The 26,449-nt window shown below is 51.6% G+C and overlaps 11 protein-coding genes across 11 annotated transcripts; 7 read left to right on the forward strand and 4 right to left on the reverse strand.

Annotated features, from left to right (window-relative positions):
* Positions 1–622: 622 nt before the first annotated feature.
* BO83DRAFT_403676 (Zn(II)2Cys6 transcription factor domain-containing protein) lies at positions 623–2,980 on the forward strand (the record flags this gene model as incomplete). Its single annotated transcript, XM_025533641.1, has 3 exons — positions 623–1,322; positions 1,440–1,474; positions 1,793–2,980. 3 exons carry the CDS (start codon positions 623–625, stop codon positions 2,978–2,980), a joined length of 1,923 nt encoding a protein of 640 aa, XP_025382600.1.
* A 1,038-nt stretch (positions 2,981–4,018) lies between these two features.
* BO83DRAFT_383187 (NAD(P)-dependent alcohol dehydrogenase) lies at positions 4,019–5,373 on the reverse strand. Its single transcript, XM_025532412.1, has one exon. The coding sequence runs from the start codon at positions 5,251–5,253 to the stop codon at positions 4,102–4,104; it is 1,152 nt and encodes a 383-aa protein (XP_025382601.1). The 5' UTR covers positions 5,254–5,373; the 3' UTR covers positions 4,019–4,101.
* Positions 5,374–5,594: 221 nt separating this feature from the next.
* Positions 5,595–7,477, reverse strand: BO83DRAFT_412413 (indoleamine 2,3-dioxygenase family protein; the record flags this gene model as incomplete). The annotated part of the gene is made up of 5 exons (XM_025534401.1): positions 6,813–7,477; positions 6,442–6,755; positions 6,230–6,390; positions 5,871–6,173; positions 5,595–5,810 (listed from the first exon to the last, which is right to left on the reverse strand). Exons 1-5 carry the CDS (start codon positions 7,301–7,303, stop codon positions 5,595–5,597), a joined length of 1,485 nt encoding a protein of 494 aa, XP_025382602.1. The 5' UTR covers positions 7,304–7,477.
* Positions 7,478–8,316: 839 nt separating this feature from the next.
* Positions 8,317–9,412, reverse strand: BO83DRAFT_383188 (protein PET117). The gene is made up of 3 exons (XM_025532413.1): positions 8,830–9,412; positions 8,552–8,767; positions 8,317–8,498 (listed from the first exon to the last, which is right to left on the reverse strand). Exons 1-2 carry the CDS (start codon positions 8,923–8,925, stop codon positions 8,594–8,596), a joined length of 270 nt encoding a protein of 89 aa, XP_025382603.1. The 5' UTR covers positions 8,926–9,412; the 3' UTR covers positions 8,317–8,498; positions 8,552–8,593.
* On the forward strand, positions 9,272–9,889 carry BO83DRAFT_325619 (uncharacterized protein; the record flags this gene model as incomplete). The annotated part of the gene is made up of 5 exons (XM_025528013.1): positions 9,272–9,310; positions 9,346–9,401; positions 9,446–9,477; positions 9,530–9,630; positions 9,716–9,889. Coding segments are annotated over 5 exons (402 nt in total), but the record flags the coding sequence as incomplete, so codon positions are not given.
* Positions 9,890–10,365: 476 nt separating this feature from the next.
* Positions 10,366–11,883, forward strand: BO83DRAFT_325618 (triglyceride lipase; the record flags this gene model as incomplete). The annotated part of the gene is made up of 8 exons (XM_025528012.1): positions 10,366–10,573; positions 10,636–10,876; positions 11,047–11,135; positions 11,183–11,221; positions 11,269–11,398; positions 11,454–11,681; positions 11,764–11,798; positions 11,858–11,883. The coding sequence occupies 8 exons, from the start codon at positions 10,366–10,368 to the stop codon at positions 11,881–11,883; spliced, it is 996 nt and encodes a 331-aa protein (XP_025382605.1).
* Positions 11,884–12,242: 359 nt separating this feature from the next.
* BO83DRAFT_383192 (arrestin (or S-antigen), N-terminal domain protein) lies at positions 12,243–15,126 on the forward strand. The gene is made up of 5 exons (XM_025532414.1): positions 12,243–12,939; positions 13,060–13,173; positions 13,232–13,444; positions 13,521–14,093; positions 14,142–15,126. The coding sequence occupies exons 1-5, from the start codon at positions 12,727–12,729 to the stop codon at positions 14,826–14,828; spliced, it is 1,800 nt and encodes a 599-aa protein (XP_025382606.1). The 5' UTR covers positions 12,243–12,726; the 3' UTR covers positions 14,829–15,126.
* Positions 15,127–15,264: 138 nt separating this feature from the next.
* On the forward strand, positions 15,265–19,518 carry BO83DRAFT_349233 (uncharacterized protein). Its single transcript, XM_025528861.1, has 3 exons — positions 15,265–15,920; positions 16,011–18,326; positions 18,383–19,518. The coding sequence occupies exons 1-3, from the start codon at positions 15,559–15,561 to the stop codon at positions 19,368–19,370; spliced, it is 3,666 nt and encodes a 1,221-aa protein (XP_025382607.1). The 5' UTR covers positions 15,265–15,558; the 3' UTR covers positions 19,371–19,518.
* Positions 19,519–19,669: 151 nt separating this feature from the next.
* On the forward strand, positions 19,670–22,267 carry nfr1 (putative AIF-like mitochondrial oxidoreductase (Nfrl); the record flags this gene model as incomplete). Its single annotated transcript, XM_025534402.1, has 4 exons — positions 19,670–19,689; positions 20,084–20,619; positions 20,704–20,893; positions 20,949–22,267. The coding sequence occupies 4 exons, from the start codon at positions 19,670–19,672 to the stop codon at positions 22,204–22,206; spliced, it is 2,004 nt and encodes a 667-aa protein (XP_025382608.1). The 3' UTR covers positions 22,207–22,267.
* A 399-nt stretch (positions 22,268–22,666) lies between these two features.
* On the reverse strand, positions 22,667–24,224 carry BO83DRAFT_383196 (DNA-directed RNA polymerase I subunit RPA43). The gene has a single exon (XM_025532415.1). The coding sequence runs from the start codon at positions 24,154–24,156 to the stop codon at positions 22,771–22,773; it is 1,386 nt and encodes a 461-aa protein (XP_025382609.1). The 5' UTR covers positions 24,157–24,224; the 3' UTR covers positions 22,667–22,770.
* Positions 24,225–24,382: 158 nt separating this feature from the next.
* Positions 24,383–25,760, forward strand: BO83DRAFT_421499 (J domain-containing protein). The gene is made up of 3 exons (XM_025534997.1): positions 24,383–24,525; positions 24,614–25,132; positions 25,229–25,760. Exons 1-3 carry the CDS (start codon positions 24,481–24,483, stop codon positions 25,733–25,735), a joined length of 1,071 nt encoding a protein of 356 aa, XP_025382610.1. The 5' UTR covers positions 24,383–24,480; the 3' UTR covers positions 25,736–25,760.
* The last annotated feature ends 689 nt before the right edge of the window (positions 25,761–26,449 follow it).

Raw genomic sequence — 26,449 nt, forward strand, 5'->3', positions numbered from 1 at the left:
GAGCTGCACCTCAATTCGGGGCGGATAGACAGCGTAAGAGGAAGGAATTAGAGTTGCGCAATTAATTTAGTGAGGTCGGGACATCGAACAAGAGCTGAGAAGTCGCCAAGCAGCCGGGCAGAGCGAGAAAGAAGCAACACGCCCGTCCGAAGCTGCTGTGTATCTGGAATCTGGGATTCTACTCTTTCGCCGGCCAACAATTAATTCTCCCGAAGTTCGAGACGCGCGCCGGGCGGTGAGATTCCAAGTCAGGTGATAACTCATGTATTCACGTGACTAGCGTAAGTCAGATGATGTCACATGAGGTAGAAGCCTGAGTCATCAACGCTACTCCCGATCGGGCCCGTCGTATCCGCTAAGTCATAAACAGTGATGATTGGCTGAGGTTATCCATGGATCAAGTGCCCGAAGGGATCAGAAAAGGAGAAAGCAGAATGGCTGTGATGCACAGCCTGATGATCGTCAAAGGGTCTCGTATCGGCATGAGCCGCAGCAGTGCGCCTTGTCCGACACAAGGCTCGGATGCAAGATATAAGAACCATGGAATGGCGTCGATTCCATGAATCTGGGATTCAGTTCTCAGAGCCACCGTCTAACAGGCTACTACTCTCCTGCTACATAAATGGCTACTTACGAACCTTCTCTGGTCCCCAATGACCCAACCTTGGTCGGTTCTCGACTCTCCGACTATGAGGGATCTGTGGACGAGAAGCTTCCAAGCGAGCAAAGCGCTTCGCACGTCTATCAGATCCATAACACGTTGTTCCGAAACCATTACAATGTGTCCAACGCCCAAGGGAAGCAGCTCTACCGGGTGGAGAACTCCTCCTGCAGGCCCAAGAAGCCAGACCTTACCTTCCATGCAGGGTCCGACGAGAACGGCCCGACTGTGGCAGTATGCAAATTCCTACATTTTTCAAGACATCTCAAGGTCGGTCTGGGCGATCCCAGCGATATCAACGGTATAAAATACGAGGATCTGCTGGCGCAAGACCACCGACACGCCAAGTATCGTTGGCAGATGACGATGCAGACTGCCCGGGGCCCCGAACGGCACTCATTTCTCTGCACCCGGACACACTCGGTTGGGATAAAAGAGGACCACAAGACGAACAGCTTGAGCAATCGCAACTTCAAACTCGTTGATGAGCAGAACGGCAAAGTTGTGGGTGTATTTACCAACGCTGTTTGGAAGAACAGGGAGACAGGCAGGCTTCACATGTATGTGGATTATGGGCAGGAATTCGACCTTATGGCACTAGTCACAGTGCTAGCCTTGTACGAGAAAGCCCGGCGACGCAGGGACTCTGCTGCTGCCAGTGGTAGTTAAGAGAAAGGATTCTTTGACATGGTTGTTTTGCGGTTCCTTTATGCGATACGAGATACCAAATTGAGTTTTCTGAATTTATTGGTTTATATTTTATCATAATATCAATAAGCACAAAGTTTTGGTGCTGAGGACCCTATTGATGACGTAAGACGAGCTTGGCTCCAAAGAAAGATTGAAATACTTCAGCCTTGATTTTTCTGTCTTTCCCCCTCCATATTCTTCAAGATAGCGGGTCTAAGCGACGGCTTCATGTGAAAGGATTTAACCGTGGGTCCAAAGTCCCCCGGATCTAGCATGGCCAGCAGTAGCTCCTGTACCACGTTCAATGGCACTTAGAAGACCCCATCGCAAATCGCGCCACGGCTGCTTGCAATGCAAGCGAAGGCGGGTGAAGGTACTCTTCTATTTCCGCAATCTCGTGGAATGCTCCCTTTGTCCCGTCTTACTTACTGACGATACCAGTGTGATGAATTACGACCCTCTTGTTCAAACTGCTCAAAACGTCTGGCAACCTGCGAGTATGACTCTAGCGCATCACTGCTATGGACAAATGAAGAACCCCCTTCTCGCATACGGCCCAAGAAGATCAGCCCAGCAGGGGTTTCCCAGTCTGACTCTCCCGCGGCTACGACTGCCAGCTCCCTCAGCATCCTGGGGAGATGGGGTGATGCATTTGCCGTCTCGCAAGCAGTCCCCAGCTTGAACATCACAGACCTGGAGCTGATGATGCAATGGTGCAACTCAACGCACAAAAGTGTGTCTCGGGGCGAACACACGGACCACATCTGGCGCTTTAGCGCTTCAGAGGAAGCAATTACGCATCCTTTCCTAATGCACGGGCTACTCGCGTTGTCCTCCCTGCATATTGCACGAACAAAGCATGATACCCAGCAGCGTCCGATTTATCTCAGCACTGCCGTTGCACATCAGGCTCAAGCACTGGCCCTATTTCGCGAGAGGCTAAGTGATATCAACTCGTCTAATGCAAGGGCTATGTTTGCATTTGCCAGTGTTGTGGTCTATTATACTTTTGGCTTACCTCACGCACCCGAGTCTAGCGATTCATGGGCAAACGTGGATGACCTACTTCAGATATTCACGCTCGCGCGTGGAGTTCAACAGATCCTGAACCAAGCTACCTCGGTCATAAAAAATGATGAATGGAGCATAATCTTCAAGGTGGAAGACTTGAATGAGGACTACTTGAGAGATGCACAGTCAAGCTTGGAGCGGTTGCATGAGGTGAACAACGCTTGCGGGGTTCAAGATGACACCCATGACACAGCTGCCTACGAAAATGCACTTGACCGTCTGGCAGACATGCTGGCTGAGGCGCGTACTGGTATGCCCTCTGTGTCGACTTCCTGCCGATGGGCAATCAGACAATTTCCTGAATTCATGGAACTTTTGCGGGAGCGCAAACCGCTAGCTTTGGTTATCTTAACATACCACTGCGTTGTATTTCATCATCTGAGGGATGCATGGTACATAGGTGATCGGGGAAGCAGAGTGGCCCGAGCATTATGGGACATTTTGGACGATGAATGGAGGCCACTGATTGAGGGTCAAATGCTGGAAATATTCGGGGAGACACACCCGACTAATACACCTGATACAGCTGGAATAGGACAGCAGGAGATTGATCAATGATCATTGCATTCAATAGCTGGACATTTACAGGCCACGACATCTCCACCTATACAAAGACATACTCCTATGCTTTCCGTCCCCCCTTTTCAGTCTTGATGCTCCCGCGCCCGAGGAGCCATTCTACTTTGCTTGGAAGGATGGCTGCGAAAACGACCAACACGGACAACGTCAGCAGTCCGTCTAGCACATCACACAACACCATCCAAGCGTAGAACGCACTCACCTGATGCTTGCATCGAGGAGCCGAGCACATCTCCTGCAACGATTATCTTGATTATCCAGCCAACCCGGATGATTGTCAACTCTCCCCCCCTCCCTCCTTAACGAGGCTATGATCCGACCCAGCTCTTTGTATATGCTTGCAGCGAAGAGAGCCGGCGCGGCCAGCAGCAGGGGTGCTCTTCACGATGTACGGACCGATAGTCCAAAGAGGGGTCTGAGATGCCGACATCGCGCGGCCGATGTATCCTATTGCCTCGACTGATTGGTCAGCTAGTGCAAGTCCAACGTTGAAGGATTGACATACAGTATCCTTCGATAACGAAAGGGACAGGGAATCACGTCCGTGTTCGGAGCAGACGATAAGTATGAATGAGGGTGCCCAGCATAAAGAGAGCTGCGAATACAATCGCTGCAGGCATTGATGGGTTGTACTGATAAGCCACCCAGCCGCTATGCAAGTCGGAAGACATCTTGTTGAATGGTGGATGGATGCTGCCACTAGAGAATTCGACAAGAACAGTATGCTTGACGAATATAATAGTTCATTTCTTCAACTTATCTCCCGATCATACATACAAAGCGACTCGCCTTTCATCGCCACTTGTATAGAAATTTTCTATCTGAAGCTTCACGATCTGCAGCCTCGTATATCTCGTACCTATTTCCCGATTGGGAAGATACCCTCATCCTACGGCGGAATCAGACCGAGCATGTCAGAAGTAAAGACTAATTAAGTACATGTTTGAATCCATTGATAAGGACTGGCAGAGAAAGACTTCTCCCTTGAATAAGACTTTCATCCATAAGCACTACACTGTCTATCAAGAGATCCACTCCTCTATAACCCCATTACCACACCCACCCTATACAAACCCCCCAAATCTATAATCAAGAGTAAACTACAACCGACTCTCCCTCTCCTCCCCATTAACCAACACATACCTAAACCTCGCCCTCCCCGCCTCCATATCTCTCAACGTCTCATTAACCTCCTCCATTCTCCTAGTCTCCACCCACGGCCTGACCCCCTTCTCCGCCGCAACCTCCAACATACACCTAATATCCTCACGGCTCCCAATATTCGACCCAGTCACATTAACCCCCTTCCCAATCAACTCAAACGCCCTCATCCTGGGCAATGGCTTCTCCGGCGCACCCACCAACACAAACGTCCCGCCGGCCTTCAACAACCTCAAATACTTCCCAAGGGGCATATCATCCCCATCCACCGTACAAAGAATCAAATCCACCGATCGACTCCACCTCTTCTCCCATCCCTTTTCCTCCCCCGTTGCAATGAACTCATCAGCCCCTAACCCCTTCACCGCATCCTCTCGCTTCCCATTACTCCTCGATATCCCAATAACCCGCTCACACCCCAACGCTTTCGCAAACATTATCCCCAAATGCCCCAGTCCGCCGATCCCCACCACCGCTACCGTCTTCCCCTTCCCACTATCCGCCCCATCACCAAGATACTTCCTCAACGGCGCAAACACCGTTGTCCCCGCACACAGCAACGGCGCCGCAACCTCACTCTCTAATCTCTCCGGAATCCGGAACGCGAATGCCGCGGGCCCGCGCCATTTTCGCGCGAATCCCCCGTACGCTATCACGTCGCTTCGCTTTCCCGTCTCGTTGTCCCAGTATCGGCTGTTATATGTGCCCGTGATGCGTGGACAGTAGTTCTCTTTCCCAGCGACGCATTCCTCGCATGAGGGCTGTAGGCACGAGTGGGTTTGGGCGCCGATGCCGACTCGGTCGCCGATGCGTAGTGGTGTGGTGTTGGGGTAGGTGGGTATGGATGAGCCGATGCGTGTCACGATGCCGATGATCTCGTGACCCACGATGCAGGGGTAGGTCGTTGTGTTGGGACCCCAGCCTGAGCGGAGCGTGTGGAGGTCGGTGCCGCAGATGCCGCAGTGGGTTATGCTGATTTCGATGTCCGTGGGAGTGAAGGGTTTCGGGGTGTACGTGGCGTAGGTTAGGGGTGTGGTGGGGGAGTTGGAAACGTAGCCGTGGAAGTGTTCGGGGGGGCTAGGTGGTGGCATTGTGGTGTGTGGGTTGGGTTGGGTTGTGTGGTGGTTGTGGTTCTAAGTGTGAAGGTGGTGGTGAGTGCGGAGAAGAAGTTGATATAAAGGAGAGAATGCGGAGAAATGCCGAGGTCCGTTGATTAAGTTGGGTTGGGTTGATTGGAACAGCCGAATGTGGAATGTCCGAGTTGTGGGGATCAACAGCACGTGGTTGGTGGCTACTTTATTAATCTCGGGGTCTTCAACTTATTTGTTTGGGATGATGTATGTCAAGATAATTTGGATTGTGTAAAAATGTAGTAAACTATAAATGTTGCTCACATATGTGGCAGGTATCATAACACTCCATAGGCATCTATCTATACACCCCTCTCCTGACACCATTTCTCTACCTCCTTCGCCAACTTCTCCCGCTGGTCGCGCACCATCTCCATCATCGGCTCAACCTGCTTCGCATAAGCATCGTAGCCCTTCTGTCCGTCCGGTCCAAGGCCATCCCCCTTCTGCGGCGCCAGATACGTGTCGTAGACCGAAATCATCAAGTCCATCACAGCAGACAGCTGGTTGGGGAGCCACTGTAATGTGTTAGTCACTCTGTTAATACATCTGCCTCCAAAAGACATGCATAGACATACCGTAACAATAGGGCTTCCGCCAGTAGCAGTAGGGTGTGGCGTGCGGCGAATGATGTACTCGCGGGCAAACAGCCAGTGTCGCCAGCGGAAGCTGCGCACGTGGTTAAGAGTTTTCAAGAGAAGAATAGCCGTCTCGGTATCTGCCAGCGCAAAGTTGCGCACCCCGACCTCTTCCGACTTGGAGTTGATGTGCGCGAGGAACTCGCGGTGGGGAAGCGGACGGTAGGCGCGGAATTCATGCAGCACTTTTGTGAGCGGGTTGGAGGGCATGGGGATCTGGCAAAGGTGGTCGAGCAGTGGGATCTGTGTAGAAATTTAGCTTGGGCAGTTTGTCTTAGGGCATAAGAATGGATACATACCATGCTGTCGTTTGCACCACTCTCTCCGCGGAAGAAAAGAGGCTTGTTGTCGAGTACCCCGTCGTAGACGACGCCGTTGGGGAACATGGACTGAGAAGTGATTCCGAAGATGAAGACGCGGAAGGAGAGGTAGTCCTGGGGCTTGGAGTTGGCCCACATGTCTGTAATCGTTAGCTGGAGTGTACTGATACAAGTAGGAAGCATATGCATACCCTCCATGGCTGCTTCGATCTTTTCCATCGACTCCAGGATCTCTCGGAACCCGTCGTTGACTACCGAGCGGGGCCCGCCCTGCTCAACGGTGTCGACAACTTTGACAGCTCCGCTGATCAGGCCGCTCGAGTACTTGACCATGTCCACATGGGTCAGGATGAACCCTGCCTCGGAGCTCTTGGGGTCGAGGCCGTTCTCAAAGGCGCGGACCAATCTAAGGTTAGGGTAGACCAGGCCCTTGGATGGCTCGGCCAAGGTGTAGTTGAAGAGGGAATATGCAGCTGCATAGGACAAGAAGGGAGGAATGTCCAAGCTGTATCATATTAGTATATTGGGTCAAGATACTATAAGTCATGTAGGGTAGACATACAGCTGAGCACAACGGTACATGGGACGAGCTACAGTCTTGGGCAACAGGTCCCGCCCCAGCCCATAGCCACTCTCAGGGTCTTTGCACCAGTTCTCCCAGCATGGCTCAAGGATATAAGCCGAAGCGAGGAACGAATAGTCCCGGAACAGAGCAGCAATCATGTACAGGTCCGGCAACCCCTCAGGGGTGACCTGCTTGTCGATCTCATCCGTCAAGTCAGGCAGCTCAGCCAGGACAGCAGGGCCCAGCTCATACTTGGCAAGCAGACCTGGAGAGCCATCTTCCTTGAGTACTGGCATCCGCTCAAGCAGGGACATCAGGGGTTGGAAGACATCAGGCAGCTTGGTAGGGGCAGTGAGGTAAGGGAGGAAGCCAGTGGAGGTGGTGATAGTGAAGGGGTCCAAGGACCGGGGCACAGTGGAAGGGTCATCATGAATGTGAGGGAAGCGATCCACAGTGCTGTTGGGCAAGGGGACTCTAGAGGGAGACATGGTGTGGAGGTAATGTAGTATAGAAGTCTATCCGAGATGTAAGGCAAATGGATGATGACGTGATGACGATGAGAGAGTATAGGGTTGGTAGAGACCCAAAGTCAAAGAAAGAAGAAGATAAGAAAAACGGGAAGTTTCCCACTGCGAATGTTTGTGGATACTGGAGGATCTGGGAAGGAGAGCTTGGGAGTCAGAATTGGGCGGGAAAGCAGGCGATTCTTATAATACTCAGAGGCCGGTATCAATTCCGGCCTCAAAGGCACCATTACGAAAGAGGCAGGAAAACTGCGTGGGGACCTCAGATTCGTTCGCGATAAGGTAGCATCATAGATTATGAACCATCCTACGTGATATATTGGGGTTCTGCGATGATTCTACGCAGAAACAACACCCCTTACAGGCATGTCTGGCCATCAGATGCACGCCCATCGACTCTATACAAACTCTTGGCAAATAAGGGCACGCCAGAATCACGGGGACGCGCTATTCCCGATTGAGCAGGGTATAGCAGCTGCACCCTGTGCTCGTTCCGAGGTCTAGCCACCTGGTGGCGACCATAAATGGTCTGGTATATATTTACAGGCTCCTGATAATAGGATAGACCTTTTACTACTCTCGAAAATACTTCTAACGCAGCCATAACTGCCCCAAAGCGTTGCCTTCTACTTTATGGACTGCTTTATACTTCACCAAATGCCAAGGCTTTATGTCACATGGCCCCCAGCATGATTGGCCAACATCCTTGGATCGCGGCCGAATAGGCTTTCCTAGTTGCATGAGGCCGGAATTGGGCCGGCCTCCGATGATAGCCGGCCTTCTTTTATGTCGGTCAGCGATCGCTCCTATCTCGGAGTCCGCCGGCACGTGTCACCGTGCCGTTCTTGGCTGATAAGGATGTTACAGAAATGCTAGATATCAGCGTGTCTGAGACTGACATATATTTCTACTAAAGCAATACGGAATAAATATATGTTCATGCGTAGCGGTGCTTCTTATACCGCTGCCATATAGCCTTCGCATTGCCTTCTTTCAGCAGGTGTGGCGCTGAACAGCCAATCCCTTAGCGAAGCATGTGGTCTAGAGACAGACTGAATCAATAGTATACAGAGGTGGGTATGGATATTGATCTCTAATGTACATTTTGGGTATATTCTACAAGCATACAGCCATCACATGCCAAGTGGGACATCTATACCTGCTCTCTCGTTAAGAAGGGTACACCTCTGAACACCAAGGGAATGAACATACCAGACAAAGTCTATGAATCGTAAAGAACCGCTCGGGCGTGTATCATGATGTTTGTCCTTGATTCGACTTCCCTCCGCTTGGATCGTCAACGCTGGGCGAGACCTTCTGTAGTTTCCGGTACTCTTCTTCCAACGCCCTTTGCATCTCGAACTCGGCCTGTCGCTCCCTGCGGATACGCTGTTTCTCCATGTCTAGCTCAACCGCCTTGTGCATCCCCTAGATACGAATCAAGCATTAGTCACTGCAATTGTCCTGGCCATAAAGTACCGGTGACCTACAATTTTCTCTTGTTCCTGTGCCCAGTGAACAAAGTAGATGATCCCCGCCGTACCGAGACCAGTTGCGGCCAATGTCAATTTGGAAGCACGAGACATATTGCCTTGTATGCAATTTGTGAATTGCGCGACTATTTAAAAGAAGCAGTAAATGAATGAACGGTTGAATGCGCGAGTGGCATCATGTCCAAATCTGCATCGGATTATCGGTGATATCAGTGATGGCGGTGTCTGGTGGCAGAATCCCGACCGCCTAAGGGGTCATTCGTGGCGTCGGGGAGATCGAACGGCGCATCACAAGCTCACGACTCCACCTCTGTATACTCCTATATTCTCCGACTCTTTCGTTCTCATAAGCGCCTTTTCTGAGAAATAATATTGCAAAGATGGTGAGGAGAATGTGTCGCTCGACTTGGGAAATTGCCATACTGACTCTTTCGGATAGTCCGCTCAGAACTCCGCAGGCATTCAGACCCTCCTCGATGTAGGTCGCATTTGATTGAACTGGGTGGGGTATAGTGGTTGACCATATCTATTTCAGGCCGAGAGGGAGGCTCAGAAGATCGTCCAACAAGGTTAGTTTACACTGTCTTTGGAAGAATACCGGACCATAAATCAGTGCTGACGTGTCGCATTATTCAGCCAGAGAATGTATGTCATCAGACACCCGATAACCACAGCATCCCGATTAATGTTCTTGTAGACCGCACGAAGCGCATAAGAGAGGCAAAGTCCGAAGCACAGAAGGAGATTGAGGAGTACAGAAAGCAAAAGGAGGAGGAGTTCAAGAAGTTCGAGGCTGAGGTATGAATGACTATCTGTCCTGCAGGGTTGAAGTTGGGAGATGCGACATCAGGACGAATGTGAGGGTTGACAATACTGTTTCTAGCACTCGAGCGGATACAAGAAGGCCGAGGAGGATGCGAACAAGGAGGCTGAGGTGAAGCTCCAGGAAATCAAGGATGCTGGCAACGAGAGAGGTGGAAAGGTTATCGAGACTCTTATCCATGCGCTGGTCGATGTGAAGCCCGAGCCGTCTGAGAAGATCGTGATCAAGGCATAAAGAAGTGATGCCGATTGTCATTGCGGCAGCATGAGGGGTTCTTGTTTGTCATTTGCTTTCAGCCTGTGAATATAGTTCTGGCCCGCTGTTTGAGCATTACATAAATTATATTGTATCCTGTCTGAAGCCGGTAAGAGTCACCTTGAAGTTGTCTTGATTTCTCGATGCTGTTATAAGGTTGTTGCAAGTCAACCTATAAGGCCCTTGAAGCACAACCCAGCATACTAGTGTAGCGCTTATGTACACCAATGATAGTAAACTAGAAGAGATAGGCTAGCTCGTTGATCGCATGCATGTCTTTATTGCCAGTTACAAGCTGTGGATACAGTAGACGTTGTCAGTGCCATGGTGTTGCGGCCTAAGGCATGAAGTGCCCAGTAACTGTTGCGTCATCAGGAACACCAGGCTGCCCCAAATGTATACATTGCTCTCAAGCCCCTCTTCAGCATCACACAATTAGTGGGAGAAATCATAAGATGAGACATGCTGTTGCCGTGTCCAACGGCGTAAGAAGCCTCAAATTTAATTATCTCTGTGCCCGCTATCCAGCCCTGAGGTGTCTTCATTCCTCTGCGCGTAGGCACAGCCCACAACATCCCAGCAGCCCCGACGCTCTCGATCCACGCCTGGAAGACCTGGGAAACGTTATCAGAGACGAGTATGCGATAATCAGGGAGAACTACAGTAAGCATGGGCCATGCAAAGACTTTATCATCGGTATCGAGCTACTGATACTCCGTTAACAGATGCCCCAAAACATGCAGTTGTTCTCGCGCATGGCCTGCTTGGATTCGCTGAGCTGCGTCTTGCTGGACGTTATCTTCCTGGAGTTCAATATTGGCGTGGTATTAAGGAAGCTTTATCGATGCAAGGGGTTCGGGTCATCACTGCCACAGTGCCTCCCTCTGCATCCATCGAAATGCGTGCTGAAGAATTAGCGAGAGATATCGCCGCCAGTGCACCCGGAGAACAAGTAAATATTATTGCGTAAGTTCTTACCCCAGAAGATATGATGTTGGCTTGTCTGACCTGGAATAGTCATAGCATGGTAAGTGCAACATCTACCTGCCATTACGGGAGCTGTTGTTGACACTTCCCTTAGGGGTAAGAGCCAGGAAAGTCTACCCTTCAATCGCGGTTATTAACCAGTGCTCAAGCGGGCTTGACTCTCGATACATGATCACTCATTTGAAGCCGACTGATTTCAAAGTAAAATCGTTGACCACGATTGCGACTCCCCATAGAGGTATGTGACGTCTCAAGATAGGCAGAACATGTACTCAACGTTTCTAGGCTCTGCTGTTGCAGACTTCGCCCTCAAGCAGATTGGCGGTTAGTATGCACGTCGGTTCTATAAATACTATCTAACATGGCCTCAGATGACCGCCTTGCCCAGCTGTACTATGCTCTAGACCGGCTAAAGGTAGAAACGGGCGCGTTCGCCCAACTAACTCGTGACTATATGACGAACACCTTCAACCCCGCAACGCCAGACATTAAAGACGTTCGGTAGGTCCCCACTGGCTGAAGATGGTGCCGTCATCAGTATGGCTGAGTTATGCAGATACTTTTCGTACGGGGCGGCAATGCAGCCAAGTTTCTGGTCCGTCTTCCGTCTATCCCACCGTCTTCTGGAACAAATAGAAGGGTACAATGATGGACTTGTCAGCGTTGCCAGCAGCAAGTGGGGAGCATACAAGGGCACCCTGGAGGGCGTCAGCCACTTGGACTTGATCAACTGGAGCAATCGACTCAAGTGGCTAGCCGGAGAAATTACAGGCAACAGACAGAGGTTCGCCAATAGACTTCTGAACGCAATTCATTGGACATGCGAGCGCCCCTGCTGACATTGGCTGTTTTTTTGTGTCGTATAGGTTCAATGCCATTGCATTCTACCTTGATATTGCAGGTAAGGCGCGAAATTGTCTCGGCAGCGCATCGGTTGATAACCATGGCTAATGAATCTAGACATGCTCGCTAAGGAAGGACTCTGACGACCCACCCCACTGCAGTCAAATTGGAAATCTTGGTGCCTAGAAGTGTACTTGTAATTTGAAGTATAGATCACTTGGCGATACCCAATTAATTCATACCATCAGATCTTTGATACCTATTGCCATGGCTTTGCTAGCGTCCGTGACGTGGCGGTGCAACGGGAGGGGATACCCATAACACCATAGAGTTTTGTTCGGGGTGGCTGAGCAGAACCCCGGCTGTGACGCGAATCGGAGGCCAGCAAAAACCAGCCCTGCGAGAGGATCGCCATTCAGTCTGGCTCTCTCCCCCGTCAGACACTGTCAGACTGAAAGGCCCAGAATGGGTCGCACCCACCGTATGATTAAACAAAATCCGGGCAATGAACCCCACCGATTGCTCGCTCAGATCAATCAGCAGTCAAGACTCTAGGATAGTATTCATTCATCAGGAAAGGTCTACTCCGTATTGTTTTTTGTTCGAGAGGGAAAAGTTCCGAACGCGCCGAGACCGTACGTACAGTTTCTCGGGTTGCCCCACGCCTTGCGCTTTTACGTCCCCTGGATTCAAACGTCATTTTCCCAGCTTGTAATAATCTAAGTCAGAAAGTCACTTCCGAACTCCCGTCTTCGTTTTTCTTCTCCCAGCTTTCCCCGTCCGCTGTGCACTGGTTTCTGTTTCATTTGTTTGCTTGGAGTTCCATATCCGCTCTCAGTAGATATTCTCCCTCATATTTCTCCCAGTGCATCGTACGTCGTCTACTCCAGCACAGACTGACTGACTGGTTCGGTCCCTGACATCGAGCCTGTGCACGCTTGCCGGCCCGCTTCAACCGCCACACGGTTCACCAACTTGTGGTCGTCATGTCTGTAATCATCCACCTGGACCGGCCACATAAGCATTTCACCAATCTCGACTATCTCACGGGAAAGGTGATTCTACAATTACACTCTGAAGCTGCAATCGGAGGCATTCAAGTAAAATTAGAAGGCGAAAGTCGGACGCGCCTGGCAGGTCCGAAAAATCCACATAATGAGCAGTCGGATAAGAAGCGTACCGAAATCGAGGTTCACAAGGTGCGAATCCTGAGCCATTCCCCTCCAACTTCCTCTTCCTCTTCCTCTTCCATCCGAGGCGCGAAAGAAATTGTTGTGATGGACTTCAATGCAAGCGATACTGATCTTCAGCTGTTGTAGATCCTGTACAAAGTCGAAACGGTTTTCCCCACTGCCGCAGTATTCAATGCAGAGACTCCAGACAGAGCTTATACATTCGCAAGAGGGACGTACGAGTACCCCTTCAAATTCAAGGTCAGTATACTGTGCATGGTAATACCTGTGACATACAGAACTTATAGTGGCTGTGCAGTTCCCATTCAACAATTCTTGCAGCATACACAATAGCATGCTTACGAACCTGAATATCACGGGTCTGAGGGTCGAAATGGCCAGGGACACCACTCGCCATGTGAAGAAGACACTCCCTCCATCTCTCAGTGGCTTCCCGGGCATGGCCGACATCAAGTACTATGTGAAAGCGACGGTTATTCGTCCCCAGTTCTATAAGGAAAATCTCAGGGCGGTATGTTGGTTTAATGAGCGATTGCTGCGAGAAGAGGATAATCTGCAGCATTCCAATGCTGATAATTGGCTTCTAGATCACCAACCTAAAGTTCCTTCCCATCGAGCCTCCCAGGACAGGAAAACCGAACGAAGAAACTTATGCAAGACGACAACACCAATTTACGGATGCCCCGAATGTGTCCAAGAAAAGAAGCCTTTTCCAGAAGATGTCGAGCAGTTCGCTCCGGGACACCGCAGGCGGTTCCCCTCGCGTATCCGCTGACCTGCGGCTACCCAACCCATCAATTCTGACCTGCAATGAGCCTATACCGATGCGTGTCCTCGTCAAGAAACTATCGGAGTCTTATGAGACTATTTTCCTGCAGATGATCCAGGTCGAGCTGATTTCTTATACCAACATCGTCGCTCATGACTTACGGCGCACCGAAAGCGGCACTTGGGTCATTCTCAGTCAGAGTAATATGGCCGTGCCTCTCGGCAGAGGTGGAGACCCAGCGGATACGGAGTGGACGATTGATTCTAGTTTATGGAGTGGCATACCTCTACCCAGTACGGTAGCGCCGTCATTCGAGACCTGCAATGTCTCGCGGACGTATGAGCTCGAAGTTCGAGTGGGCCTGACCCATGGAAGTATTGGGAACATGAAGGTAAGTCGTCAGCTGTACATTTCGAGATATTCTGCTCATAACCAATAGCCCCAACTTATCGTTCTTCCGCTACGGATGCCCGTGAAAGTTTACTCCGGCATCGCTCCTCCGAAAGCACTTCTGGATGCCATGGCGGCCAACGGTCAGGCCAGGCCAGTGGCTAGCCCTACAAGTCCCACCGGATCGATGGATAGCCCACGCCCCCCAATGCCGCCTCGGCCTGCCAGACCTCCTGTGCCTGCCAATCCTGAGGACGGCTACGACGATGCACCTCCCAGCTACGAAGATGCCATGGCTGAAACTCTTAGTCCTGTGGATGGCCCCCGTCGAGAGTATAACCCACCAGATGCCTCTTCCGAAAGATCTGTTGAACCTGGAGCTGATCCGCGATCTCCAGTTGGAAAGGAACCTGAGGCGTCCACACCGTACGGCAACCAGGAGGCGATGTCCTCGTCGGAGACACTCGATATGCTACCCGAAAGCCCACCAGAGTCCCGTTCTGGTTCACCCCCAAACTCTCCCGTTGCGCGTCAACAAAGCGTGCTCAAAATCCACAAGGCTCCCCTTCTCCTGGAGGAGGATAACCCTCCCGAATATCAGACAATTGCACCTGGCAAGCCGCAAGCATCCCATAGCCAGGTAAATCGTGTACCGTCCCAGCCTGGGGTCAGGCCCATGAACCTGGGCGTTCCCAACCGGAAGCCAGTTCCCAGGAGTCCAAGTAGGCAAACCTGAAGTTTGCATAATAATGAGCTTCCTATGTTGCAGCTGGATGCATCTAATGGAATAGCACTGGGATATTGTACCAATCTCAGTACAATGTCAAATCATCCGTGTCGTTGCACGCATCTTTCCGGAGTTAACAGGAAACCTCGATGAAAGTTCCATTGACATTACTTTGCTCTTCGATACCACCTATGCATTTTCAGTTACTATACAGGCGACCCGAATCATTTTAATCACTCACATTGTCATTCTATTCAATAAAAATAATTTAATAGGAGTATTATAATGGAACTGTCATGCAAAGCAAGCTATAGTGTGACCGTAGTGAATTCGGTTGATGCCTTAGGTGTAACGACCGAACAGGCTTAGCCCGGCCCAACATCCGCGCAGCTGGTCGCCGTCACACCTGCAGTTTCCTCCCGTCACTTTTCTAGCTTTCCACTCTTCGATTTATTAGATCTTTGCTGTGTTTCTAGCGCTCAAGATGTCCTTGTTGTGATCTTGCTTCGAGCTACAACCCCTTCGTGCGGTTTTCCCATACTTGTACTCATACTCCGACGCGACAAGCAAGTCGGAAAGCATCTCGCCGTTGTTAAGCATTAACGCGACGGTTTGCTGCATGATTTTGTTTTGCTTTTCGCCATCATACTAATTAATTTTAATGAGCCGTTGCTAGTGCGACTGGTCCGAAGCAACAGAAGAGGAGCTTGAAACAAAATCTCTAAACATTCCATCCACCATGCGTCTCCATCTTATCATCCAGCGCCACGGCCTGCCCGTCACGCGCATTCTTTGGACAACGTCACCGCCGTCTCTTTTCGGCCACAATGCGCCCAGTGCTTCATCCATGCTTCCTGCCGCATCTTCTGCGCTGGCTTCGACGCGTGCACCTAATGCGCTGTTTTCCAATGGCGGGTACACAATCGCGCAGCTCCTGGAAGATGTGAATGAGGTTATCCCGCTTGAGACGGAACCGGCTTTGTTTGATACCGAGTGCAGTGGACAGTGGGGTCTCGAGGATTATGTAGTTGAGGTTGGTGGCTCGGAGTGCTTGCACTTTATGGAAGTGGAAGGCTTGTTGCGGGACGGTGATGAAATCTTGTAAGTGGTTGTCCCCATGCCGGTTGCCATTGTCCTGGCTCTGGCAAATTTGCCCTTGGATTGAAACTCATCCATTTCTTCTTCTGGCAGGATCCGCGCCCTCCAGATCTCAGACCTTCGAGCCAGACGGCTTTCTGGTCGCCATCAAATATCGTCCGACGGCAAACACCTCATTGATGGAGTCCCTTTTGGAAAGCCATTCCTGAAAAGACCTACGTCGTCAAGGCCCGCGATTACGATCCCTCCGAGAAAGAAACGACGCACTAGCGCTGCGGGCTGGGACTATGGATCACGCTACGAGGAGGAAGATACCGAATGGGCGCCGAATAATCAAGTGGGCTTTGCAAGAGAGCTTCCTGTGGTCAAGTCGAATGAGCAGCCGCAGGAGAAGAGGGGCGATGAATACACAGACGCTTATCAGGATGACTATGAGGATTACCACGAGCCCGAAGACGATGGTAATGGGACAGTCATCCGACATGCTGTTGACGAGACACATGATCAAGCTTCGGAAAGTGACTCAGACGAATTAAACATCAACCCCGAAGACTTGGCAGAAGAACTGAAGGGACTGGAGGAAGATCTGGAAATATCCCCTATGCCTATGGCGGAAGACATTGATGTTGAGCAAGCGGGCTATCCGCTGCGCTCCAGACCCAGTATCCATCAATCGGCCCCAAGAAAGAGCTCTCTTGCCCATGCATCTAGTCAAGAGTCTTCTATACCCGACGGTACTCGTAGGGATTCAAAGGCAGTGACATTTGAAGACCAGAAAGAAAATCCGTCTGTTGTGGAATCAAAAGCTACCGTTGCCAGCAAAGTCATCTCAATCCCAGAGGATGCTACGGGCTCGGCTTCAGATACGAGCGATAGCTCATCCGCAAGCGATACGAGCGAGACCAGCGACTTTAGCGACTCAGAAGATTCCAGCAATGCAAGTGATTCGTCTTCCGATGAAGATTCCGGATCGGAAGCCTCTACATCGGATTCAGAAGAAGATTCAAGCTCTGACTCTGATGATGATGATGACATGTCCACGTCCGAATCGGAGGACGAGCTTTCGGACTCTGATGTAGATGTGCAGTTGCGCACGAAGACCAATCCTCCGGGAGCGGGCTCTCTGAGAACCAAGAAAAGCAATGAGCGTAACAAGATGCGACGCAGGTTAGCAAAACTAAAGGAGCTTGGTGCCCTGCCCGCACAGGCTGATTTTGCTGCTCTCCGTGACTGGGAAGAGGCCAATGGACGTTCCTACTACATTCCTGAAGATAAACACGATTCTAAGGAACAAGAACGTGCGGAATTTGAAGCAAAGCGACAGAAGCTACTCCGTGATCTTGCATCAGGGGGAGTCGATGTCACTGAGGTGAAGCAAAAGGAAATTGCTTCTCCACAGAGCGTCAAGGCTATCGACCAAAAACAGTCTGCAACCGATGTTGCCAATGGTGAAGATGAAACCGAGCCACCTTCCAAGCGGCGTACTCTTGATGTTGCCAGCTCCAGGAGGATGCTCTTTGGCTCACTGGGAGTGAGAACCCCACGGACCAAAGAAGACGAAGAAGCTACTCGGAGAAAGCTTGCAGGCAAGGTCAACAACCAGGTTCAACCTTCAAAGTCCCCGAAAGAAGACACGGTTCAAGCGCCTGAAAGCGATTCGGAAGAGAACTGGCAAGACAAGTTGATCCTCCGGGCTACCGAGTGTATCTATGACGATATTGAGCTGACCGCTCCGCCATTCCCCTTCGAGCAGCGCTGGGACGCTGAAGCTGGTGATATCATCAGGCAGCGCAAAGGTTGGGGCAAGAAGAGAAGACGGCGGCAGCAGCTTCAAGTTTACGATGGGGACGAAGGATATGAAAATGGCGATTACGGCTATTCCGTGGGCGACTATTCCGTCGGCGATTTACAACTTAATTACGATGATGCCGAGCAACCTAATGGAGACATGGAGGGAGTGGAGCATGCTGCAGAGCAGTCCGTAGAGGAGCAATTTGAGGATCCGGCAGACGACCTTCCTGCTCTGCCCAATGACCCAGCCGCTCTACAGGACATGGGTGTGGATAGCTTGAAGAAGGGCTCAATCATTGCTTTCCGACAGCTGGAAATCTCCAAGACTACGGGCTGGCAGCCCACGGTTTCGGGATACCGAGTCGCCAAGATCCACGAGGTCTTTGAACACGATATCATCAAAATCCGGTTAGCCAAGCGTGACCGACGAGAGTCACGGGATGACCAGGACTGGGATGAGGAGAATGATAGGCCGCAATACAGTGGATTTGAAATGCCCGGGATGGACGAAGAGGAGGACGACGGCTTCCGAGAGTTGTCATTCGCCGACCTGATTGAACCCAAGCTTCTCCGATCTGCTGACACTGCAGGTCTTGGGAATGCTGGGAAATCCAGCATGTCAGTACACTAATTTCCTTACACTCGTCTGGCGTTCCTGCGCTCACCCGACCAAGCTCCCGTGCAACAGAGGAGCCCAGTCCAAACGAGACCGAGGCCACACGCGAGTACGAGGACCGCCAGCCATTAGTGCGAAATGTGGAAAGAGAAGGGACTATCCCCGACGAGAAGTCATTGAACCAAAAGCCCGTTGACCACACGGAGGGCCCGGCCGAGCACTCTAGCCCCATCAAGTCACCGCATTTTGACGGGTTTCAGTCGCCTCCCGCGGACTTGACAACCGGGTCGAAGAGTAGCCATGAAGACCAGGTGTCCAGATCTACACCTCCGGCAGGACAGGACAGCGAGAATGGCCGGAACGGTCGACAGCCGGAGAATGCCCCCGAGATCAAGGACCCTCCATCGACCTTGCACTCGATGCTTCTCCCCAATGACGCCAATGACGGTGGTTCTGCAGCCAACGCGTCAGAAGACGATCTCCAAATGATCAGTAGCCCCGTGAGTATGATGTCTTTCAACTGCCTGATGGAAACATACTTCCCCCCGGCGGTCAAGAGAGAGACATCTGCCGCGCCTGCCAAGGAAGAGCCTCGATCGCCTTCCATCGTTCCCAATCCCTTCTACGAGATCGACAAGGCGGAGGAGGAACGACAGCGACGACAGGCGTCTCGCCAGGGGCGGCGCAGTAGCAACCCGGACGGTGGAAACGGGACGATGGAGCTCATGTCCCTAGCGGGATCGATGTCTCCCGTACCGAGACCATCTCCCCGAGTGAAATCACAAGCGGTGGAGGAATTGTCATCGATCAGCGTTGTCCCGGAGAGTGTGCCGCAGCCTTACCAAGACGATCCGGAGCCGTCGCAGCTGTCTGAGGTGGTGGACCTGACACAATCGAGCCCGCCGGTGTCCCCGGGAGGTAGTGATGAAGACTATGCACGCTCACATCGACTTCCCCGAGGGTCCGGATGGGTACAGAAAAACATTCCTCGAACCCTACGGGTGACGCGACAATCACTGGGCCGACGAAGGAATGGAAGCAGTTGAGATGACAGTCAATGATTTGATCGGGAGTTGTATGGATGTATAGGTGGATGGACGGATGTACATGCTGTTTGTAAATATGATGATTCCCTACTGCGTATAATCCTTCCGGAGGATCCACAGGGTAATGCATGATGAGTTTCATTTGTCGTAATGCTTTTCTTTCGGAAGTATCTACAGTGTACTCCGTAACTTGTTCTGAATCCATAATCCTGGAGGTCCCCACCTGGGAGGTGGATGGGGGCCCCACTCGCCCGGATCAGTCTGACAAAACACGAGCGCTAATTGGAGAAGAGGGGGCCATGGCAGCGACGTCATTGACGTGGGTTGATGGACGAACCGGGAAGGCACGACTTCAACATCGACAGAAAAGATGAAGGAAGGCGCGACTGGTGGTATGGTATTATGTTGTATCGGGTGTGTTTTGAGGTTCTGATTCCATGGCAGTTCCGTCGGAAAGGGCGGGCTTCTTTTATGTCATGGTCCTTATTACTACTACAACTAACTTACTTAACTCTCTTTTGAGTGACTTAACCGATAAATAAAGCTCCCCCAATGCCATGGCACCATAAAATTGATGTCTACTTACAATTAATACTTCAATTCTTTACTAGTTTGCTTACTTACTACTAGTAGTGGTTTACCTTTGCGTGCTTGTCTCCTTCCAATTAATACTACCTATCTCCCCTCATGCCCCGACCCCTCCTCCTCCCTAGTACTGCTGCCCGTCAGAGCTTCTTCCTTCGTGCTTCAGCTCGTTGGTCCCCTTGCTGCCCCTCATCCTCCTCTTCCTCATCCTCGATTCATTTTCCCTCTTCATCCGCCCGCATCCCCCTCCGCTGCTGTCGTTGCAGTTGTCGCAACTCGGCTCTCTGTCGCTGCTCCTGCTGTGCTCACCCCACTTCGGCTTCTTCTAGATCTTTCACTACTTTATCCTTCGCTGATAAATTAAGCCCCTCCTCTCTCACCATCCATCCCTCCTTACGAGTATCATCCCTACGTGCACCTTTCTCCACCAATTCCCTCAAAATGGCCCAGGATTACAAACTCAAGGACATCACGTCCCTGGCGGACGTCAAGGACATGGACAAGGTCGAGTGCGAAGTCGACGGTATTCAGGATGGCAAGGTCCTCTTGGTTAGGTATAATGGTCAGGTTCACGCTATGACCCCTAAGTGTACCCACTATGGTGCTCCTTTGAAGTTGGGTGTCGTGGCTCCTGAGGGGAGAATTACTTGTCCTTGGCATGGTGGTATGTTATTATTCTTACTGTTTATTTTTTTTGATGCCCCTTGGGTATAGATGAGGATAAAGAGTTGACGTACATGTTGGATAGCTTGCTTCAATGTCGAGACTGGTGATGTTGAGGATGCGCCGGCCCCGAATGCGTTGAAGAAGTTCGAGGTGTTTGAGAAGAATGGCGCTGTCTATATTAATGCCAATGAAGCCGATGTTAAGGCGGCTCAGAGGGATCCTGCTGTCAAGTGTAGTGCTTCGCAGCAGGAGAAGTTGGTCGTTGTTGGCGGGTAAGTCGAGATCTTTGAGGAAGTTAAGGTCAGGTGTTAATGGGATCTCTTACAGTGGAAGTGGTACGTTTGGTGTGGTCCAGGCGATTCGTGAAATGAAGTACAAGGGTGCCATCACGGTCATCACCCGCGAACCGAACCTCATTATTGACCGTACGAAGCTGTCCAAGGCGCTGATTGCGGATGCCGCGAAAATTCAGTGGCGGCCTGAGGAGTGGTACAAGGAGGCTTCTATTGAGGTCGCCCATGATGATGTGACGGGCGTTGATTTCCAGAAGAAGACGGTGACTACTAAGTCTGGCAAGTCGTACCCTTACACCAAGCTGGTCCTGGCGACAGGAGGTGTGCCGCGCACCCTCCCTCTGGAAGGCTTCAAGGACCTTGGAAACATCTTCGTGCTCCGCACCATTCCGGACGTGCAGGCCATTCACCAGGCACTGGGCGAGCAAAAGAACAAGAAGGTCGTTGTCATCGGCAGCTCCTTCATTGGTATGGAGGTGGGCAACTGCCTTGCCAAGGAGAACGACGTCACCATCGTCGGCATGGAGAAGGCCCCGATGGAGCGTGTAATGGGCGAGCAGGTCGGCCGCATCTTCCAGGGTAACCTGGAGAAGGCGGGCGTCAAGTTTAAGCTCTCCGCTAGCGTGGACAAGGCAACTCCCTCCAGCAGCGATTCCAGCAAGGTCGGCGCAGTCCACCTGAAAGACGGCACCGTGCTTCCAGCAGATCTGGTCATTCTCGGAGTGGGAGTGCGTCCCGCGACTGACTTCCTCCAAGGCAACACATCCGTTACCCTCGAGGAGGATGGGTCCATCAAGACCAACGAGCACTTTGCGGTCCCCGGTCTGAACGACGACGTCTTTGCTATCGGTGACATCGCCACCTACCCGTACCACGGGCCAGGAGCAGATCAGGACAAGGGCACATACACCCGTATCGAGCACTGGAACGTGGCCCAAAACGCCGGACGCGGAGTAGCACGCGCAATTGTCCACAGCGGATCATTGCAATCCCTCAAGCCCAAGGCGTTCATCCCCATCTTCTGGTCCGCCCTGGGTGCCCAGCTTCGCTACTGCGGAAGCACTGTGGGCGGATGGGACGATCTAGTGATGAAGGGAGAGCCCGAGAACGCCAAGTTCGCTGCGTATTACTGCAAGGGTGACACAGTGGTGGCCGTTGCCACGATGGGCATGGACCCGGTGATGGTCAAGAGCGCCGAACTGATGCGGCGCAAGAACATGCCGACCAAGTCGCAGATCCAGAGTGGGGTGGATGTGTTGACTGTGGGTGTGCCTGAGTCTGTGAGGATCTAGTTGTATTTAATTGGCCATGATAATGAATTTACTGCAATGAAAGATGACTATTGTATAGTTCATAACGTGATATATATATTCCGCTTCGTAGTAACCTGTAGTCTTTTACCACCCGACTATGACTACTGTAATTCTTCTTTGGACATCATACGCCTATTAGTAATATTTGAGAGCCCGAACTACACCGGTATAGATGTCTTAGACCAAGCAGCCTCTTTCAATACGCATGGCTTCATAACTCTTGTCCTCTAACCCCTCAGGAGTACTCCAGCCTTGATATATCATCCAACAACAACAACAACAACAACAAAATGACAATCATAGTCAGAGTAACCAAATAATTTTTGATATTCCCATCTAACGCCAACCACAAACAAAGCTGAATACGATACACACACACATACACAAAAAAAGAATAAGAAAAAGAAAAAGAAAAGAAAGATACTATATAACATGCACACATACTTATAAACAAGTCAAGTTATTCCATCTCCCACCTCCCCAACCCCCATCCCATCCCACTCATATCATTCAATCAATCATCAACATGACTGACTGACTGACTTACTCCTTAGTCTTCTCCTTCTTCGAAGACTTGGACTTCTTCTCTTTCTTCTCCTTCTTCTCCTTCGACGAAGACTTCTTCACCTTACTAGGCGACTCCTCCACATGCACATCCACCACCTCCGGCTCCAGCTCCGGCGCCACCGACGCAGAAGCAGACCGGATGGCCAAAGCACCAGACATGGTAGTCACGGAGCCTAGTTTTCTGGGTGTCATACCGGTAGAACCACTACCACCGTAGGAGCTAGAAGGAGCAGAAGAAGAAGAAGAAGAAACAACGCCCGTCCTCTCCTCCTCCAGAACCCTCTTCTCCTCCTCCTCATCCAGCATCGTACCCTCAATGCTCAGGAATCCGCTCTCCCGCTCCGACCCAGGAATCACATCCACATCCACGACCCGGAACTTGATCGTGCCGCGCACACGGTGGCCAGACACCGACTGGAAGTATCCTTCCGCAGCGGCGGTTTCGTCGTCGTCGTAGTCGCCTGTGGCGTTGTTGTTGTTGTTGGTAGAGGTGGAAGTAGGATCCGTATCAGCGAGGGGGTTCACGTCCTCGGCGAGAGCGATGGGACGGAAGAGTTCCTTGGCGGGGTCGAAGGCAGCTTTCTTCTTTCTTCCTTCGGAGGTGGAGGAGGAGTCGCTGTCTTCATCGTCTTCCTTTTCTGTAGCGGAGGTGGTGGATGTCTGCTGCTGCTGCTGCTCTTCTTCCAATTCCTCGCCGGGAGGAATCCACTTCCAGCTCGGGGGTAGACGTTTCCGCTCAATGCCTACGGAGAACAGGTTCAGGACGATGGCGCCCAGGAAGCCTTCCGATTGCACGTTCACCCATCCCTCGAGGATCTGGCCGCGCTGGGGCCGGAATACCAGGAAGGTCGCCGTGAGGTAGACGTACAGGACGCCGTATTCGCCGGCGGTGCGGGCGAGAGTCAGTGGTTGCGGGAGGTTGGGGTCTTCGGCGTTGACGATGTTGGTGGATGAGGGCGGCGGGGTGCTGGAGATTGAGGCATTGGAGTAGGCGAGGACGATGCCTTTCAGGGGGGCGTAGTAGGTGAGAAGGAGCGGGGAGAGGTGCTCTGCTAGCAGGGAGGCTAGGGCGTGGGTTGGGGAGATGGAGATCGGAGAGAGTGGGAGGTAGAGCGTTGCGGTGGTGAGGGTGTAGGGGGAGTCGGGGGTCGTAGGTTTGCTAGTACTGGTGCTAGTCTTGGACTGGGATTTCTTGCTGCTGCTGCTGCTCTTCTTGCTGCTGGTGGCATCGCTTTCGTGCTTGCGCTTCTTCTTGCTGGGTGATGTGGTGTCCTTGTGTTTGCGCTTGCGGTCTTTTTCGGGCGAGGATTGTCTGGCTGGCCCTGTCGGGTGGGGGTCGAGGTCCATTGCGTCGAGGGCCATTGTGTCTATTGGGGAGGGGAATTGGCGGCGCAATGGAGGGCAGGTTGTGTTGATTGATTTGATGCCGGTGGAACTCAGATGCCTTTTTTTTTTACCCTCTTGACTTTTTTTTTTTTCTTTTCGGATTTACGAGTGGAGGCGGGCGGTGGGGTGGGCGGTGAGGCGGGCTTCTATCCGGAGTGGGTGTTATAGTCGGAGGCATATGGACAGACATCTTCTGGACCAGCATTTTGGTCGTCGTTGGTCTTTGGTACTGTTGGTATTTGGTTACTGGTTTGATGGAGGCTTGAATACTGTTTGTTCTGTTGAGATATCATCCCGCCCATGTCGTCGCTTCTTTCTTTCTTCGGTTGGGCTGTCCTCCCAAACGTGAGTACCGTGTCCATTCCCTCCGCAGTTCTATAAGCGCCGTGCTGCGCAGTACGAAATACACAATTGTTAACAACACTCGCATCAGTATGTCACCTCCATCGTCCAGAGCGTCTACTATGGCATCACCATCCGTGCAGGCGAACCCCGCCCTCAGCCCGGCACTCCGCGCTATGCGCGACACCGCCGGCGCATCTACATCCTCGTCGTGACCAGCTACCTCCTCTACACTCTCTACGAGACCTTCCATCGCGTACAAGTCGCAGGCGACTTCTACCGCGCCCTGGGTGTCTCTCCGTTCGCCGATGAACGCACTATCAAATCGCGCTTCCGTCGCCTGGCTGCCCAGCATCACCCAGATAAGGCCGGCGGCGCCGTGTCCGACAGCTACTTTGTGTATCTGAGGCTGGCGCAGGATACGCTCCTCGACCCTGTGAAGCGGGTCGCATATGATATGTATGGCCCGGACATGCTGAATTGGGGCGATAAGAGGACCCTGCAGGAGTTTGTGATGGCTGGGTTGCAGCGGTCCCTGCCGCAGTATGTGATCGGGTTGGTTACTATTGTGGTGCTGCAGTTTACGTACTGGTCGGAGTGGGGACGTTATGTGAGTTTCCTCTTTTCCCCTTCTCTTACTTGAAATGCAGTTCTTCGACTTGGGCTTGGGTTTTATGATGGCTAATGGTGGATGCTTTTCGTCTAGTGGCGCTACTTCACCTTCGCTGCGCTGGTTACCCTCGAGTCGATCCTACTTACACGTCCTACGGCATTACTACTTCCGTGGAGCTATATCCCCGCCGGGTTGCAGGGTTTGCTGGGATTCTCGTCCAAGGGCCCCGAATTCTATCTCCTGCCGTTTCAGATCCTGACGCTGGCCCAGCGTGCCTCGGTCACTCTGCACATCTTCATCTCGCAGGTCACGCCGCCGGAGATTAGTAAACGGGCGTCGTCTGCCCCGGGCGATCGTCTGCATCCGCAGACCATGCAGAAACTGGGTCAGCTGGCGCAGCTCTCTCGGGCGACGGATGGCGAAGCGACTCGGCTGCTACAGTTGGGGTTTGCGCCGTTCAAGGGTGATCGTGAGGGCGTGACGGCGCTGCGGAAGGGCATGCAGGAGGCGCTGGTGCTGGGCAGTGTTCGGGCTAGTCCGGGAGTGCAGCAGGCGGTTGGGGAGGTCATTCGACGGAAGAAGCAGGGGAAGGCAGATTGAAGTGATGAAGTGAAGTGAAGTGAAGATACTGTATTTTCTTTTTTTTTTTTTTTTTAGTAGTAGAATACATTTTCTTTTCTTAGTTGAATATATATTCAGTTCAAATGGAGGGAAGGAATAGTAGTATGATTGTTGTATTTACTCCCTACATTCACCCGGTAGATTAATCTGAACGATGGTGGTGTCGATCTTACACAATAGTAGTAGTGAATTAATGTCCGGCTCAGAATTCAGCCATGAGGCGATCAAAATCATTAGCATCCCTATTGGCAGTTGCCGCGGTGAATGCGTGGCCTGTTTCACTCCCAGCAAACCAGCCTATACATACTACTACTGTAGACATGGACATGTAGATAGTACAACGTATATATATGTGTGTGTTGTTATTGTCAGATTCTGGAGTCTTAGTATAACATCTATACAAATAACTGTTCCAATACTGCTAACAAATAAATGCCAAAGATAGTTGACCATGGAATGGATTATGGCCAAGGCAAGGCAGCCTGGCCGATCGGGGCCAGATATGCTGGTTCACAGTTGAGGGATTTCATGGATAGAATCCCTTTAGTGCAGCGGTGGTTGTTACTAGTTGGTTGGCTGGTCGATTGATTGATTGATTGATTGCTCCGAGCTTCCCTTCTTACCCCCTCTTTTCTTCCTTGCACTTTGTAGTAACTGAACCCCCCTGGATAGTGGCATTTTAGTGTACTCCGG

This window comes from Aspergillus eucalypticola (genome assembly GCF_003184535.1).
Source record: "Aspergillus eucalypticola CBS 122712 chromosome Unknown BO83scaffold_42, whole genome shotgun sequence".
Lineage (NCBI taxonomy): Eukaryota > Fungi > Ascomycota > Eurotiomycetes > Eurotiales > Aspergillaceae > Aspergillus > Aspergillus eucalypticola.

Coding starts and splice junctions, on each gene's coding strand:
- BO83DRAFT_383192 (XM_025532414.1), top strand. CDS start 12,727: ATGTCTGTAATCATCCACCTGGACCGGCCACATAAGCATTTCACCAAT. Junction 13,174..13,231: donor AGTACCCCTTCAAATTCAAG/GTCAGTATACTG, acceptor GTGGCTGTGCAG/TTCCCATTCAACAATTCTTG. Junction 14,094..14,141: donor GAAGTATTGGGAACATGAAG/GTAAGTCGTCAG, acceptor CATAACCAATAG/CCCCAACTTATCGTTCTTCC.
- BO83DRAFT_383196 (XM_025532415.1), bottom strand. CDS start 24,156: ATGGCCCTCGACGCAATGGACCTCGACCCCCACCCGACAGGGCCAGCC.
- BO83DRAFT_383188 (XM_025532413.1), bottom strand. CDS start 8,925: ATGTCTCGTGCTTCCAAATTGACATTGGCCGCAACTGGTCTCGGTACG. Junction 8,768..8,829: donor CACAGGAACAAGAGAAAATT/GTAGGTCACCGG, acceptor ATTCGTATCTAG/GGGATGCACAAGGCGGTTGA.
- BO83DRAFT_349233 (XM_025528861.1), top strand. CDS start 15,559: ATGCGTCTCCATCTTATCATCCAGCGCCACGGCCTGCCCGTCACGCGC. Junction 15,921..16,010: donor CGGGACGGTGATGAAATCTT/GTAAGTGGTTGT, acceptor TTCTTCTGGCAG/GATCCGCGCCCTCCAGATCT. Junction 18,327..18,382: donor AATGCTGGGAAATCCAGCAT/GTCAGTACACTA, acceptor CACCCGACCAAG/CTCCCGTGCAACAGAGGAGC.
- BO83DRAFT_383187 (XM_025532412.1), bottom strand. CDS start 5,253: ATGCCACCACCTAGCCCCCCCGAACACTTCCACGGCTACGTTTCCAAC.
- BO83DRAFT_421499 (XM_025534997.1), top strand. CDS start 24,481: ATGTCGTCGCTTCTTTCTTTCTTCGGTTGGGCTGTCCTCCCAAAC. Junction 24,526..24,613: donor GTTGGGCTGTCCTCCCAAAC/GTGAGTACCGTG, acceptor CACTCGCATCAG/TATGTCACCTCCATCGTCCA. Junction 25,133..25,228: donor GGTCGGAGTGGGGACGTTAT/GTGAGTTTCCTC, acceptor CTTTTCGTCTAG/TGGCGCTACTTCACCTTCGC.